At 57.6% G+C, this 17,237-nt stretch overlaps 1 protein-coding gene across 3 annotated transcripts; it reads left to right on the top strand.

The window, feature by feature from the left end:
- The first annotated feature begins 726 nt into the window (after positions 1 to 726).
- Positions 727 to 17,110, top strand: TP53INP2 (tumor protein p53 inducible nuclear protein 2). Of its 3 annotated transcripts, none has more exons than XM_037402789.1 (4): positions 727 to 852; positions 5,959 to 6,298; positions 10,210 to 10,519; positions 11,859 to 17,110. In XM_037402789.1, exons 2-4 carry the CDS (start codon positions 6,175 to 6,177, stop codon positions 12,109 to 12,111), a joined length of 687 nt encoding a protein of 228 aa, XP_037258686.1. In that variant the 5' UTR covers positions 727 to 852; positions 5,959 to 6,174; the 3' UTR covers positions 12,112 to 17,110. The 3 variants fall into 3 exon arrangements, with proteins under 3 accessions (XP_037258686.1, XP_037258689.1, XP_037258687.1); XM_037402792.1 differs by having other exon boundaries at positions 730 to 852; positions 10,390 to 10,519; XM_037402790.1 differs by lacking the exon at positions 727 to 852 and adding an exon at positions 1,370 to 1,523.
- The last annotated feature ends 127 nt before the right edge of the window (positions 17,111 to 17,237 follow it).

Here is a 17,237-nt window from a genome sequence, read left to right as displayed (position 1 = left end):
GGCAGCTCTCCTCCTGAAACAGTTTACACCCTTCCACAAGATCCTTCAATTACACAAGACTTAACGTTATTTAATATGTGACTGCGGGTTGAATAAGACTCAATTAAATTCTGCCTCCTGTGAATTTGCGATGGGGAATTCACCTGTGATGCCAGACGAGCCCCAGCTGCACCACGCGTGACTCGGGTGCACAGCGCTGTCCCTGGCTGCTGTCACACACGTGCCATCCCCGCGCGGGCGCTTCCCGCGTGTGACCGGCCCGGCCTCGGCCCCTCGGCCCCCCGCAGCAGCCGCGCCGAGGGCGACGGCCCGGGCGAACCCCGCACCCCGGGGGCTCCTCCCGGTCACGGCCCGCGGGCACAGCCACCCCGCCGAGCCCTCGCCTGCCTGGGAGGCCGCCGAGTGGTTGGGCGCCGTGGCCGGGGGGTCTCAGCCGGCCCCTCCTCCGTGCCCCACCGGGTCTCTGTAGAGGCCTCGGGCCCCCAGCCCGCTGGGTCACCCGGCGCGGGACCCCGGCCGGAGCCAGCGCCCGCCCGCCCGCCCGCTGACACCGTCCCGGCTCCGGGGCGGGGGGCAGCGGCTCCGGGCCGAAACCACTCCCCGTTCCGCAGCCCCCGGCGCGGGACCCCGCGCTCACGTGGGCGGTGCCCGCCCTCCGCACCGACCCCGCCCTCCCGGCGCCGCCTCCCATTGGCCGTTTACCAGTGGGCGGGCGGGTCGCTTTGTGACGCCACGATCAGCTGTCGGAAGGTCCCGATTTGTGCGGGGGAGCGGCGGGCGCTCGGCAGAACCGCGCGATCGCCACCGGCCCCGGCCCCGGCCCTACCTCAGCGCCCGCCGCCCGCACGGCAGGTGAGTGTCCCGCCGACCGGCGCCTGGCTGCTGCGGGGGGGCGGCGGGCGGGGCTGGGGCTGAGCGGGCTCGCGCCGCCCGCTATCCTCCGGGGGGCCCCGGGGAGCCGCCGCCCGGGACCCCCCCCCCGCCCCTGTTGTTTGTTTCTTCATCACCGGATTAAGATTCGAGGTTGGGCTCCGCTCCCATTGGCCCCGCTGCAGTGACGTATGCGTCATTTGCATATGACATTGGGACGTCATAAGGCTGCCCCCCCCGGCCCCCCCTGCGTCCCGGGCGCGCTGTCCTGCCGTGACCCCGCGGAGCGCGGTCGCCTCCGCTGCCGGGGGGGGGGGTGGCCGGGGCCCAGCGCGTGGCCAGAACCGCGTGGGCGCCCCCGGCCTCTCGCGTCTCCGCGGCGGCTTCCCCGGGCCAGCGGCGGAGCCGGTGTCAGTGGCGCCCTGGGAGGGACTGCTGGCCGGTGTGCGCGGTCCACGTACCGTGCGAGCACCCGCGGTTTGCGTGAGACCGGGCCGCGTGTTCAGGCTTTTTCGTGGAGTTGAACCGTGGTGCCCGGGAGAGAGCCGTGGGGCCACGCGTGGCGCGGGAAGGGCCCTGGCAGCACCAGGCAGAGGTCTGTGCCGTAGCATCCCGGCGTGCCACCGCCGCGTCCCGGGATGCTGAGCCTGCGAGTATGTTGGGGACCACGCGTGGTGGCTGCTTTTGTTATTACTGCTCTAAGGGCATCTGCTTTGGGACAGCTCAGAGATGTCCTAAGTCCTGAAAGGGCAACTCTTCTACGGATTTCATGCCTCTCGCCTCGGGACCCCCAGCAGCCTGGCTGAGCCTGGGAGGCCCCAGGCACTGACTTGCTCCCATCTGACGGGGCTCGTCAGCTGAAAGGCTTGGGCTCCATGGAGTGTGACTGTAGGAACATCTTACAAAGGGCATTATTGCTTTTGTAATCTCCTTTATATGTATGCCTATGTCTATAAATTTATGTTGCTTCTGTGTAGAGGAGCTACAACCCTGCCTAGAGAGCCTGAGCAAAGGCACTGGGACTCCCTGGGGTCCCAAAGCACTGGCTTAAAGTGCCTTTGCTGGGAACAGCAGCACCCTCCACTGACAGGGCACCAGCGAGGGCTGTGCTGGGCAGGTACCAGGTGCTGTCACTGATTTGGCCAGGGCTTTGCTGGGGTAGGAAACCATCCCAGAAACAGGTGTTGGGCTCTGGTACAGGACTGTGCCGTACCTTCTTTCCCATTGGGCGTAGTCTACAAAGTGCCGAGAACAAATTTTTTTTCCTCTAAAATAAGTCTTTTCTTGCCTTTTATGTCTGCCCAAAAAAAGACAAAAGCTGTCTGCTGCAGCTCACTGTCACCTTTGAGAACCTGCTGCATCCAACTGGTGCTTATCTGGCTGAACACAAAAGGGAAGACATAATGGATGTTTTTCCCCTGGAGAATAAACGGATATCACCTGCTTGTAGCAAGACTGGAAAAACCTGAGATGCAAACTCTTATCTAAGAGCTTTTTTCAGTGCTAATTGCACAGCAAACCCTGCATGGCCAAATCTTGCCCCAGCTCATATGTGGCTCCAGGTGGGCTCAGCGGGAGCTGGTGGGGAGCTCAGGGTTCCTGTGGTATCAAAGTCCGATTTGCCAGTTAGTATCCAGCCTCCTGTGATTTACAAAGGGCGTAACACTGGTGCTGCTCCACTGTTGCGTATGCTCCTAGGGATGTTTCCTCACCTGGCATGTCCCAGAGAGGAAACTTCTAAAATTTCATAGGACAGCTCATGGTAAATCTAAAAATTTCATGGTTGCTGGCCACTGGCAGATTTTCCAGGGCTCTGTGCAATGACATAAAATAGCAGATGGTCGGGTTTGTCCTTGGGGCAAGGACCTTCCTGCAGCAGTTACACAAGGGAGCTGGTGCAGGTGGGGACACCAGCTCCAGGCAAATGCCCTCTTTCTGCGACCCTGAGTCCCCCTCTTTCAGGTGGGATCTGGAGGAGCACATGGGGACTTCAGTCCACCTGAGCTCCCGGACTGGCCGAGGAGAGCCCTCCCACGTGCTGGCTTTGTCTGCCACTGAGAATAAGAGTCTCATGATAAAGAGGTTTTGGGGGGATTTTTAAAATACTCTCTGCCGCCTTGCCCCCCTCTGCTTCCCTGCTCTGCAGTAGGAAGATGGGTCTGGCTGTGAATCAGCCTCCGGCTTGCTGCAGTCACTCTGTCCGTGCCAGCAGCAGCCTCGGGGCCCAGCTCCACCTGTGAGGCAAGTGCTCCCCCAGGCCAACCCCACAAATGAGCCTTCTGGCAAAGTAAAGGGATCAGCAGGAGCTGTAGCGCAGTTGTTGAGTGACCAAATGCATTAATCCAGCCCTGCCAAACTGTCCTGGGCAAGACCCTGCCGGCTCTGGTCCCTTCCTCAATGGGGACAGAGAGAGGTCAGCGCCGCGATGCTTCACTGGTCATTTCTGGTGTGGTAAGCAGGGCACCCCTGAGCTGCCCAGCTGCCAGACCCCCTTCTCCTTCGCTCTGTGTTTCTGTGCCAGGTTTAAGATTTTGGTGCATACAGCACAGTGACAGCAGCCTGTGAAACGCTTGTCTAATTTAGGTAAAATGAATTCAAAATAACATTTCCCAAGTGGGTTGGAGGAAGGCACCTGATTTATACCTCCAACGCCTGCCATGATGACTGCGCAGGGTATTCTTAGCTCTGCCAAGGAAGGACCGCTTCTGCCACTTGTCAGCAGCATCCCTCCTGCCGCCAAGTATTTATGGAAAGTTTCAGGGAGCCTGTTGCCATTTCCAAGCAGAGTTGCTGCTGTTCTTGCAGGCTGTGACTTTCGGGAGCTGCCAGCCCTGCGAAGCTGTGGCTGCCACCCCAGCAAGCTCCTGGCGCACCCTGGGGCTTTGCTGCCTATTCTTAGCTCCTGGGCTTATTTGCAGTGATGGTGACTCAGAAAACTAATTATTACATTGAAGTTTCTGAAGGGGAAAAAAAAAACCCCACCAACAAACCTCAATGCATTATGGTTTCCTTACTCCTGCCTTTTTATATTAACTACCCTCTAGCTAGTTTTAAAAGGCTGTTGGACTTCCTGGAAAGATTCTGCTAAACTTCTTCATTCATTAAGGAACTCATCTGTCCCTGAGTATGTCACCTGTGGCCTGTCCCCTCATGCTGAGTACAAGGGCTTGCAGAAGCCTGAGAAGGATGGCAGCTGTCCCACAGTGATGGCCCTGGCTCTGGCAGGGGATGGCTATGTGGTTTCTGGGGCAGCTCAGCCTCAGGGACGTGGTGCACAGGCAATCCCTTGTGCCCCAGTGCTGGCCATACCTTCTCCACAGATCTGGGATTTCTAGCAGACACCGGTGGGCTGGAAGAAGGCACCAGGGCTCTGACCAGCCCGGGCCACTGGAGGGGCAGAGGAGCAACCTCCTGGTCCAAACTGCTTCTGTGGGCACCTTCTCTGCCTGGTGCCGAGGCATGGTTTGGGCAGCACCAACTGAAATCCCCTGGCAGGGGTGCATTCAGGTCCCTCCCGCACCCCAGTTCCCCTGGTGTAAATGGGAAAAACATTGCTGCGGGGATGCAATGATGGCCAGGAGCTGCTTCTAGTGTGGGTGGGAGCCCCCTGCGCCTGCCACCCTCTGCTGCATTCTTACTGCCCCTCTACCCCTGCCTGGGGACCTGCAGAAGGGTAAGAAGCAGGACCTCCTGAGACATCACCAGCAGGTACCTGGGAGCAGTGGGGTTTCTGCTGCAATTAGAGATCTAATCAATTTATGAAATTAATATGATATTAAAATATCTTTAATAAAAAGGAAAGTGCTCCAGGCAGATGCCAGATTTCAGCCTGCAGGCAGGGAGAACTGTCATGCAATGAAGCCATGGCTGTGTACCACAGCTGTCAGGGCTGTTCCAGGCACCCTTTGCCAGCCTGGTCTGGGGGAGGATGGATACACACATAGGTCCCATGGGAGGGAAATCCCCACCGTGCTCAGCACAGAGCACACAGAGCCCGATGGGCCAGTTCCCATTCATGGCCCAGCTGGATACCAGCCCTTTTCATGTTGTTTCCCTAACTTACGTTATTCCACTTTAATGTTTCCACTGCTGTCTGTCTTCACATGTTAGAGAGCTTTGCAGTCATTAATAAAATGAGTGAGTCCTGCCCTCCCCTGGAGCTGGGAGGAATGTGTTTCCCCAGGGGTAAAACCATGACAAGCGTAGATGGAGCAGAGACTCACTCAGGACTGGGATGTCATCCCTGCCCCGCTGCGAGGGGGTGACAAGCCTGCTGCCGCTTGCTCCTGCACATCCATGCCTGAGCACTTGGGGCCAAGACACAGCCCATAGCCAAGCACTTTGTCCCATGGCTCCTTGTAAGGTTCTTGTAAAGGAGCAGTGGTGGCACATGCAACAGTGTCCTCTTTTGGGGCTGGAGGGTGGCAATGTTACACAGCTGCATGAGAAGAGCATCCTTGCAGATACACACACACAGCACGACACCGACAGTAACAACTTTCAAAATTAAACCAACCTCAAGCAGGTATTGGCCCAGGCAGAGCTGGAGCAAAACACTAGCAAGGGCTTCTTGGGACCCAGCTTAAAGAGGGGAGGGCAGCCACGCTGCTGGGGCTGTCAGTGGGTTGGTGGTGGGTTTTGGGGTCATCTGGTGCCATGGATCCTCAGATAGGACAGCAGCATTGCACCCTTTGCCCTGCTCTAACAGCAAAGCTGGGTGCCACCAACCATACTCAGTGCCCGTTCAGTGCTGGGGGAGGCAGGTCCCAGTCTGATTTTAGAACAGGGTTTGGCTCTGCCCCTGCCAGCTCCAGCGGATGGGACCCCTGGGACACACCACCCATGAGGAAGGGGACACAATGTGGGGCCTGGTGCAGGTTGGGGGCTGCAGGGCATGGGCAGCCAGCCCTTCACTGGGACACAGTGCATGATGCCCTTGGAGATGCCAGCAGCTGGGACAGCACACAGCTCAGTGCCAGAGCCACCTTTTCACCACCACCCCTGACCCGCCTGAGCCCCTGGCTTGCAGAAGGGCCAGCACTGCCAGCCAGTCCAAATGCGTTATTCTCTCGTCTTTCCCTTTTACAGGCCTTTGCACTGAAGCCAAGTGAAGAACCTCAGAATTGCACTACACACCATTTAGCTCAGCTACAATTTTGCTAGCAGCAAAGCATCTCCACCACCACCGAGACCTCGAGTGCTGTTTTTTCTGCTCCCTGCCCATTGCTCCCCCCTCTGCACCTGGAAGCTGGTGCTCAGCCATAGCTCTAAGTCACCGATCCTCCCGCTGGACCGCTCCCCACCATGTTTCAGCGTCTCACTAGCCTCTTCTTCAGTGACAGCAACACGCCAGAAGGCCTAGAGGAGCCCAAACCCTTTGTCGAGGAGGAGGAGGAAGAGGATGGCTGGCTCATAATTGATCTTGCAGGTGAGAAAAGCAATGGGGACCGGCTTCCTACAACCTGTGCTGCACCTTGTCTTTCTGGGGCTAGGCAACCCCCTTGAGATGACAGCAGATAAGCTTCCACCAAGTGTAGTCAGCTCTGCCCTTCATCCCTCCTCCCCTGGTCCCCCCACCCTGCCCACAGCGCCCAGCACTGTGGTCACAGCAGCAGCACCCCACCCGCTCCTCCTTTTTCCCTCTCCTCTCTTGATGGTGGTTCACGACTTCCCACCAGCATGGGAGCGGGAGCAGCGTCCCCAGCTGGGGCTGCTGCTGCCAGGAGCATCCAGATGCCTCCACACCAGCCCGGGGAGAGCACCCAGGGTTTTGGTGTGATCCTGCCTGCTAGGGCAGCGGGGTGGGGGACACCAACCCATGCGGGCTGTCTGCCTGTGAGCTGCAGTGGCACCATGGCTAGGCAGCGCCACAAGCAGCGCTTTGCCAGGAGGGTCTGGGCTTGGTTGTCCCCCGTGGCACCCCTGCCATAAGCAAACAGGGAGCGTGTTCCCTGCGGGAGCTGGTCCCGAGCATAGGGGGAGGCCAGGGTTTTCCCCACATAAGGGCAGGCAGCAGCAGTGCCTGCCTGTCCCCCCACCAGCGATCTGGCCACTTTTGGGTCATTTGAGTCCATCGGGGTAGCAAATCTCAGCTAAAGGGCTTATCATCCCAAATCATATCCAGTGCCCATGCCAACAGCACTCAGACAAGGGACGTTTGCCACAAGGACCCTGTACCTAGAGAGCCCTCAGAGGCTCCCAGTTCCCATGGATGGCATCAACCATCCAGAACCCTGTTTAACAGCAACCAGGCGGATCAAATTCCTTGTGTGTCAAGAGCTTCTCCAGCTCTGTTAAGACCTTGGTGTTTCTATTGTGGGGTCAATGACTCAACCAATTACAACGATAATTTCATGACCTTTTGCTTGCAAATCCAGCAGCAAACTTAGGCAAACAAGCTTGCCTGTGCAGGAGCTCATTGATGGCCATGGTCTGCTCCTGCAGCCTCTGGTCAGTTGTGGTGCCCCAGCCCAGGGGACCACGAACATATCCTGCAGGTTTAGGAGGGTTTCGTCCTCCCTCTTGCAGGCATCTGTTCTCCAAGCAGATACCCCCTGCCTGTCCCCCATGCACCAAACAGAGCTCATTTTCATGATGCAAGTCATTCATTAGGGTTCCCCACCCGGCGAGCTGGAGAGGGGATGGGAGCATGGACGAGCCTGGGGTGAGGGAACAGGGTCAGCCCTGTGCCTGGTGGGAGCACTAGGGAGAGCTGGCAGAGGTGGGTGGGTGGCATGGGCAGCCATGGAGGATTCCCTGTCCTCTGAGCTTTGGTGACTGTCCCGTGGGGGTGGTGACAGCAGTGACGCAGGAGGCAGCTGGTTGCAGGGAGGTCCCATTAGGTCCCTGGAGCAATGGGCACAGAGCTGCCACGTGTCTGGGACAGCTGGCAGCAGCTGCAGCATGTCAGAAGGAGCCAGGAGTTTCCCCAGATAGAAATGCTGGGCTGTGCCTTCATCCCCTGGGTCTGAGGCTGTGGCTGGCTCAGCGGGGACCCAGGGATGACCTTGATACAAAAGGCTCCTGTTGTTTTTTCCAATCAAGTGGCCAGGCTTTGGTGCAGAGCTGGCTTTCAGCAGTGTCTGCCTGGGACGTGCAACCCCACTGCTAATCCCCACGGGCCCTGCCTCTGCCTTTTCCCATAGCATTCCCTGGCCAGCGAGGGACCTATTTATTTCCACCCTAATCTCTGAGGCTGGAGTTATGCGAAGCACTTCAAAACCCAAACCTGCTGGCTCCAGCCTCCATCATTTACCTTCCAGCCACAGCAGCTGGCAAGCGTCTCCCAGCCTGGCTCCCTCCCAGTAGCAGGGACAGCTTAATGAGCCTCTGAATTAGTTTCCTCTCAGCCAGATCTTTGACCCGTGTTGCAAAATGCACCCAAGTTAACCAGATCTCCCAGGAGCATTTCAGACACCCCTCTCACCCCATTGCCCAGCCTGACTCTGCTCAGCACACAGGGAAGAGCAAAGAGCATTTCCTGGTGCTTAGTGGTATGGCAGCAAGTCTCCCAGGGATTTGTGGACCCCAAAATATTCCTTGTAATGTTCAAGCTCAACTTGGCAAAGGATGGGGACAGGCAGCCATGGATGTCTGGAGCAGGGTTCCATGATGCTGGGTGCCCATAGGCTGCAGCCCTGCAGTTGTGAGAGCACTGCTGGACCGGGAATGCTCCAGCCAGGCTCAATGGCTGTCTCCACGCTGACAAATAATCTCCAGCCCGATATGCTAACAGCTATTAATAACTTGATACCCACTGACCTGAAGAAAGATGCTCTCATCTTCACAAGGCTAATTGTGGCCAGCCCTAAGCCTGGGCATCATCTGCAGGAGGAGCTGGGGACATGCTTGGTGGTGAATGCCAGCCTTGTGCTTCATATGCTGCATTTCTCCACCACAAGAACATGTTCACCTCTGATTTCTCCTGCACCCTCACCCAGTTGCAGGGTTGCACATGTGCTGCATCTCCCCCTGAGGCTAGTTCCCTCCAGTCCCCTGATGAGGCTGGTAACAGGTCTGAATTTCCTCGATGAGCCTGACAGTAGGCACAGCCTCCCCTCCCTTAACCTGGCCAGTAAGTCCAAGCAAGAGCAGCCCAGAAAAGCACCAGTTCAAGTGCTTTTGCCAGGCAGAGGTGAGGAAAGGAAGACAAGGAAGGCTGAGGTGCTGAGGTGTTGGGGGGGGGGGGGGGGGCAGCTTGTGGATCAACCACCCAGGATTCAGCCTCTAATGGACTGAAGCTGAAAGCATGGTGAAAACCTTTGCTGAAGAATTTATATATTCCCTGGTTTCTTCCAGACAAAAAGGTGTGAACTGTTTTGTTGTTGGGTTTAGTTTTTTTTTTCTCCTCTGTGTGTGCTTGGTTTCAATGTTTGCAAAGTGCTGGGGAGTGTTTACAAGTATAGGCAGGCCAGTGCTCCTCTGGAGCAGCACAGCTCAGGTGCCATAAGAACAGGCAACAGCAGCATTTCTTGCTGCTGAATTTCTTCCTTTGCTTTGAGAAGGAAAAAAATCAAAATCTCTGCAGTAGGTCCTATTGCAGCACTCTCAAAACTAGCCAGCTGCAGCAAGGCTTTTACCATCCCATACCAGGTTAACTTCAGTAAGTAGTTCCCACACCTTGCCCCAGCACAGCCACCAATCCCCCACAGGGTTTCACAAGTTCATCTATTGTCTGTGCTGTTCCTTCATCCTCTACAGACCAGTTCACCCTGCTTCTTACCTCTGCCGTGTCCAGCCTCTTCCTTCTCCGTGCTTCTCTTCCAGCCAGCCTCTACTCAGCCAACCCCCTTTCTTCCCCCAGGGCCTCTCCTCCATCCAGGGCACTCGCTCTCCTCCCTCTGCTTCTTCCAGGTGCCTCCTCATCCAGTGCTCCTCTCCCATGCCCCTTAGAGCCATTTAACTACTCAGCAGGAACCAGCCACAGCTGCACCTTATCCAGTCAGCCAACCCACCACCCCTGAAGCCAGCCCACAGCTGTATATTATCAATTTCAATTAACCTGCCTTCATTCCTCTACAATTTCCCCCCAACTTTTTCGTTAAACTCCCTAATCAGAACCATTCTGTTGCTTGCTCGCCTAGTGAAGCCGGGCCCTGCGGCACCGGTAGCTGCCCGGTATGGAGGATGCTGATCAGGGCGCGGTGCAGGGCATTGCTGGTGTCTGACCCCGTGAGGTCCCGTCGATGCCGTGCCCATCTCTAGCGGTGGCGATGGCGGTGGGGGTGTCTCTTGCACTAACGATGCCCCTTTCTCTCCCCCCTCCCCTCCCCACTGTACATGGTATGTGTGTGTGTCCCTGCTGCGCCCCGCATGGCTCTGCACCCCCACCACCCCCAGGCAGCCGTGCCCGCCCTGGCGCAGCCCAGCGAGTGGCTGCTGGTGGTACCGGGCGCCTGGTGCGATCCCACCTGGCACCCACTGGTTCACCGCCACCACCGGCCGCTTCCCCAGCTCCAGCTGGTCCCTGCTTGATGGACGAGAGTTGGTTTGTCACCCCTCCCCCCTGTTTTACTGCAGAGGGGCCCGGCCCCAACGGCGTGGGGAGCAGCCCCATGGAGGACCTGCTCATCGAGCACCCCAGCATGTCTGTCTATGTCACCAGCACCCTCGAGGTGGATGGGGAGGGCCCCGAAGACAATGCTGCTGGGTGAGTGTGGCTTGAGGATGCCCACAGGGGCTGCTGGCCCAGCACCGGCTGCGGGACCGGGGCGGATGGTCAGTGCTGGCATCACAAATGGCTGTGTACACCCGAGAGCGTTTCGCCTGCAGGTGGAATGGGGCTGTGGGGGGACCTTGGTGTCCCTGCATCCCACCTCGGGGAGCACCCTGCACCCTGGCTGGTGCTGCACAAGGGTGGCAGCCTCTATGTCCCAAAATATTCTGCTAACAGGATCTTGATGCCATGTTGAGATGGCTGTGGGTGCAGGACCATGAGCCTGCTGCGGGGCTGCGGCGGGAGAGGGCTGCATCCCCCTCCCCTGCCCTGAGCAGTCTCCTGGCATGGCCACCTGTCACCCCACCGCCTGTCCGGTGGTTTGCCAGGCTGGGCTTAAACACAGGGCTTTGCCTTTGCGCAAGTATGGCGCAAGCAACGCAAACCCAGCAGGACAAGGTGACCTTCAGGCACAGGGGTTCCCCCAAGACCCCCAGCTCCCCCAGGCACAGGGTGCTGTGGCCTCCCAGATCCCTGTCGTGCCCAGTGCAGGGGTGTCCTGCAGCCGCTGGGAGCAAGGTGCCACCAGCCCTGGATGTAGACGTTTCTCCCTGTCCCAAAGTCCAGCTTAGCAGGGGGAGGAGGTTAAACAGAAGTGCCCCAAATGCCCCCCCGCCCTCTCCCAGGAGCTGCGGGCTGGAGCCCCCTGCCATCCTTCCCCAGGGCCACAGCCTCGCTGCAGCCGTGGGGGGCTCTGTCCTCTCTCCATGGCTGCCGGTGGCACTGGCAACACACCGATCATCTGCACGAGCAGCCCTGCCACTGTCGGCCAAGCCCTGGGTCCCCTCGTGCTGCGAGGTGCCTGCCGCCCCCCAGTCCCAGCCCTCCAGTGTGTCCCCCAGCAGCCCCTTGGCAATGCAGGGGGGAGGAAGAATTTGGGGTGACCCCCTGCCCAGGCTGGGGGGTGCCGTTCCCACAGAGCTTCTCTCATTGCACAGTCAGGCCACAGCTTGGCCTCAGAGCTCCAGCGGACCCTCAGTGCTGGGGGCAAAGGGAAACGCGCCAGGGGACCGAATGGGTGGCGAGTGGGATGGCAACAGGGCTGGGCTTGGCCTTGCCCTGCTGGGCGCAAGGGACTTGGCTGCTGCAGGTTCTGTGGGGACAGCCCCATTCCTGGTGGCATCGGCATTTGTCTCCCGGCTTCTGGGGCGGGAGGGGGCTGGACCCTGCCAGGGCACAGCGCGAGGGGCAGGAGACTGGAGACCCGGGCCCCTTCTCCCTGGGGTGGGCGAGGGCTGGGTGCCGGGGTCGCTGACAGCCCCTTTCTCCTCAGGGAGGTGCCGGAGCCCCGGCTGGAGCGGCACGTGCCGCACCACAGCCGGTCCCTCGCAGTGAAGGCCGCCATCCTGGAGAAGGTCGGGCAGGCGCGGCGGGTGCAGCGGGCCAAACAGCTGGCAGAGAAGCACTGCCTCAGCCAGAAGGCGCTGCAGCGGCAGAACCAGGCCCGCCAGCGCCCGCTGCGCCGAGCCAAGCAGCACGCCGGCACCTTCGTCCACCAGCCCTGCCAGCGCCACTGCAACTACTGACCTCACCGGGCCACCGGCAGCCGCTCCCCTGCCCGGCGGAGCGGGGCTCACCCCGGCCCCAACACCAGCTGCCCCAGGGAGCACCAGCGACGAACACTGCTGATGCCGGGCTGCGGTTTCACTCCACACACCCCCACCGGCACGCCCGGCCCCCCGCTCCTCAGTCTTCCTCCCCACACCCTCCGTTGGTCCTCTCACCCCCGACACTGGCCGGGCCCGCAACCCCCGGCGCCGCTGCCATGCTGGGCCACCACCCCCTGCCTCACAGCCACGCCAGCCTTTGCGCAGGAACATCAGCATTCCCGGTGAAATCTCCCATTTCCAAAACCACGGCAAAGCCTGTTTGTCCTGATGAGCCTGTGACATCAGTGCCTTTCTTCATGACGTTGTGACTCCACATGTAGCCAGACCAGGATGTCACAAGCAGAGACATCGAGCAGAAGTGAAAAGGGCAACGGAGCAACAAGGTTTGGGATCTGTGGGAAAACCTCATCCATGACACTAAATAATGCTTCCTTCTCCCAAAACCAACAACTACCCCCCTCCCTCCTTGATTTCTTGATCACATTTTTGCTGTGATAAGGCAAATACCCCACTGCCAGTCCTGGAAGGGCTCATCACGGGAGAGAGTGTGTGGAAACCTTGACGGCAGGGTCAGCCGGGCAGCTCGCGGTGCCTCGTGGTGTTTTTTTAAAGACAACTTTAAAAGCAATCTCAGGAAAAAGAGCACTGTCCCTGCGCCTCGCCAGAGCCCTGGCCACCATGCCGGGAGGAGATGGCCAGCCAGGGGTCAGTGGTAGCATCACCGTGACTGGTGATCCTGCCGAGCTGCTGGCTGCCTTGCCCGAGCAAGCCCCCTCCTCCTCGAGCCACCCATCTGCCCAAGCCACGCATATATACATATATATGCATATGTGTATTTCTCTATGTACCTATATACTTGGAAGAGGCACCAAGAAGCCAAGAGCATTGGCTGCCCAGCGTTTATCCCTGGGAGGGGAGCAGAGGCAGGGACCTGCGCAGCTTCCCCGAGGTGGCAAAAGCATGTCGAAGCTGGTGGTGAAGGGATGCCGCGGAGGAGGCTGGAGGGAAGAGGCTGAAATAAGGGCAAAGGTGGACTTGGGAGTGGCTGCAAAGGGACAGGACTGGACAGGGCAGGCTTGGGTAGCTGGGCCAGGTGAGAGGGTTGCTGCAGTGGAGCCAGAATGAGAACGCCTTCTTCCCCCGCTAAAAATTGCATCCTTTCCCATGAAGGGCCAAATTCTGTCGTGAGCAATGTTGGTTTGTGAAACAAATCCCTCCCCTCCCCATGATGGACTCACTCTGCCTTTTGAAGGACATGGTCCAGACTTCTTACCAGCTCCAGCACCAGCTGAGATGGCTCCAAACCCAGCAGAAATGTGTTGATCCCCCCTCCCCCCCTCCCTTTAGGGACTGGTTTAGCACCCTGTGCCCCAGGGAAGGTCTGGCTGTCATGTCCTGCTTGTGGCCAGCTCACAGCCTGGATTCCCACCTCTGAGACAAGAAAAAACCACACCCCCCCCCCAAAATGCTGATTTCACAGGAATTTCTTCCATTCACCATGTTACATCCCTTAATATCGGCTTGGGACCTAGGCTGAAGGAATTATGGTAAGCCCAGCCTCAGACAGTTGATATTTATTAGTTTTTAAAATGAAATTAAAAACAAACCAAACCCTTTTATGAGCGCCGGTCCCTAGCTCTGCCTGGGAGCCTGGGCTGCGTGGGACCCAGCTGGTTGATGCTCACCTGCATTATTCATCTTTCTCTCCAATGATGCAGTGTTCCCAAACGCACAGAAAGAGTGAAAAACTGATTTCAAACATCTCCTGCCAGCCTTTCCCTTTTGATTCTTCCAGGCCAGTTTCTTGTTTCAAGTCCTCCTGAGACCCAGCGCCTCATCACACACATGATGTGGTGCCTCCTGCCCCTCCGGGTGCCCAGTGCTCACCAGGGTGAGCGGGGCACTGGTGGCTGTGCCGGCGGAGATGCTGGGCTGTATCCTGCACCCACCCCACTGGTTTGTTCTGCCGCTTTTTCAGCCCTTTGGGTAAGTGTGGCGGCACCGGAGCTGTTTTTTCACAGCCAGTGGTTTATCAGCAGAGAAAGAGCGAGCTGGGGAGCTTGGTGTTCCCCCCATCCCTCGGCATCGCCTGCTGCTCCCGGGCCCTTGCCACAGTCACCGTCCCTTGTGGCCGAACCTAAGACCATGCTGGAGATAATCCTGTTCCACCTCTGATGTCTTCTCGGTGAAGAGTCTGAGGACTTCTTCACTCGAGGGGAACATTTACACCTTTTGGCTTCCTGGGCTTCACATTAAATGCCTTCCCGCCTCGCCCCTGAAGTGATGCCTGCTATGAACCGGGAACATGGCATTTGTAGGGATGCTGGCACAAGCACTTGTGAAGACAAGCAGGGGCTGAGCCCGAGCTTTTGGGTGCCTGATGGATGTCCGATGAGGTGGTACCTGCCCTGTGCTTCTGTCTCCTGTGTCACTGGGTGATATGCTCTGTGGCCACCAGGCAACAGCATTAGAGGAAGCATTTTCTCTCTAGCCCAAATATACGTCAAGAAGTGGATGAGCCAAGCAACACCCTGCCTCTCAGCCCATTCCCCACTGCAGATTCTCCTCCTGTGCATCCGAGATGCTGCCAGTCCCTCCAGATTGCTGCTGTCATCAGAGCTGGCTGCGACACCGTCACCCCCTCTGGTGGCTCCCAGGGGAAGACAGGCTGTGGGGCAGCAAGGCTGGCTGGGGACCGTGTCCCCGGGGCAGATCCTGCCACATCTCACCTACCAGGCCATTCTGTGCCCAATCTGCTTGCAGATGGTACCCCAGCAGGAGAAACCCCTTGTCAAAATGTTCCTCCGTGTCCCACTCATCCATCGTGAGCCAGAAGCCCCTGGCCATGCTGCCGGGGTGCTCAGCACAGCCGTGGCTGCTGACAGCCAGCACCCAGCACCTGTTCCAAAAGGCTGTTGCTGTTACTCCGTCCCGGGTTTCAGAGGCGAAAGCAAACTGTTTTCCTTTCTTCTTTCCGTGCCAGTCTGAGACACCTTTCATCACACTGTGCCCACCCAGCACAGGACATGAAGCAGAACTATTATCACACTTTATATCAATAGTATGTTTATAAAGGGTTAATAAATTATTAATAATGTTTTCATGAAGAGGTTAATCCTGAGTCCTAGCATCCTGCAAGTCAACAGAGCGTGCTTACTACAGCATATATGGGCTCCTGCGATCCCCCCTCTGTTGTCTGCACACTTGCTCATGTATTAACATCTAATAATCTCCTGTTAACTCCTGCAGAGTGACTGTCAATCCACCAGTGTGGCCAACCCTTCTTATGCTGTGGCAAAGGTGTGTTCAGACCGTGCTTTGCAGAAGCTCTGCATTGCTCCTCTCCTGCCCAAGTGAGCACGAGACCTGGCCTGATACCAAATCTCCTGCCAGTGTTTCCAGAGCAAGAAAACCCTTTTACACTGGGGTTATGAGTCTCCTCAAATCTTAAAACAAATGAAAGGTGCTTAAAAACTGAGAACTTTTTCTGTGTATGCACATGTGTGCATGTGTAGATATTTCACAATGCAGCGTGGGTGGTTGGTAGGTTGTTCTGGGGCATGTGATTTAGGTTTTTAGGGGGTTGTTGGGGGCGGGGGTGGGTTTGCACCCGCTGTTTTTCAAGTTGTGACTAGCTGTGCAACGCTCCTGATGGGAAGGTGAAGCAAACACTGTGCTGGCTGGCAAGGAGGCCCCTGGGCTGGTGTCCTGCTCCAATGGCTAGGATGAGTCTTGCTTTCTTTTCTTTACTTGCGGGGGGGGGGAGGAAGGGGAACTACAAGCATGGACTCAGGGACAGACAAATATGCTGAGGTCTTTAAAAACGTGTTTTTTTCTGGGCTTCTCTTTTTGGCTGTGGTGTTTGTTTCTGTCCGTGAGGCCTTTGGCTGCATAGGGTGCTGCAGGGACATGGCTGGAGCCGCTGGCAGCACATGTCAGTGAGAGCAGCACAGGTGGCTGCACCTTGGAGGAGCTGCAGGGCTTGATGCTTAGACAGAGCTCCAGTATGGAAGAAGGAGCTGTGGCCGCTTTTGGTGAAACCATCCCTGAGCAGCAGCTCCTCTTGGTTTGCCCACATCCTGAAAATTTACCATACAGCTGCTAGATTGCAGCTGGTCCCTCCTTGGGCTTGTTTGTGAGCAACTAGGTACAGATTTTAAACAATAAGCCCCAAGGATCTGGGAAATGGAGCTGTGCTTTCTGCAGCAGCCACAGCTGGCCTGGCTCCCACCATGGCCCTGGGGTCAGAAGGCAGCCAGGATAGGGAAAGCCATCAGAGCAATCCCATGGAGAAATGCTGATGCAGGTGACAGGCAGATTTGTGGGAGGAAGTTTTTGTATTTCTTGCAATGAAAGCATAAAGAAAAAGAAAGAAAGAAAAAAAGGGGGGAAAAATCCCCAGAGGAGAGGCCTGGGCAAGCCTCTGCCCAGTAAATGCCAGCTCTGCCTGGGCAGCTGGCAGTGCCACAGCCACCGCTGCTGGGGCTTGCGGGTGGTGAGCTGGCTCCAGCCTGGCTGCCCAGCCCCGCGCAGGAGCTGCAGCGAGGAGTGGGCACGGGTGAAACCGCCAGAGCCAGAGGTGAGGCGCTCCCAGCCATCGGGACTGGATCGGGAGAGGCAGCTCCCCTGGAGAAGTACACCTCTTGGGATGAAAGCAGGATCATGATAGGACATGGCTGCTCCCGCACACCCCCAGGGACCCACCTCCCAGGGCAGCTCCTGCGTGGTGTCCCCCAGCACAGCGAGGGGCTGCTACCGAGTTGTGGATCTTGCCTGCCCTGAGGGGAGCTGCCGGGGAGGTGGGGCAAAAGTCCTTGTCACCCCATGCTCTGAAAGTTGCACTCACAAACATGCTTCCCAAAAAAACTCTGCTGTGAAACCTTGATCCGGAAAGAAAATGATTCTTTCCATAGGAGTCTGTTTCTTTTTCATTGTGGCTAACGTGAACACATGGCTCATCCCAAAGATCACCACTGTGAGAGTCTTTGCTTTTCCTTTAGGCATGTTTCTAACCAATAGATAATTTTACAGTGACATCTTAC

This window comes from Falco rusticolus, chromosome 10 (assembly GCF_015220075.1).
Source record: "Falco rusticolus isolate bFalRus1 chromosome 10, bFalRus1.pri, whole genome shotgun sequence".
Lineage (NCBI taxonomy): Eukaryota > Metazoa > Chordata > Aves > Falconiformes > Falconidae > Falco > Falco rusticolus.
Note: the sequence above shows the minus strand (reverse complement) of the source record. Positions and strands in the feature narration are given on the sequence as shown.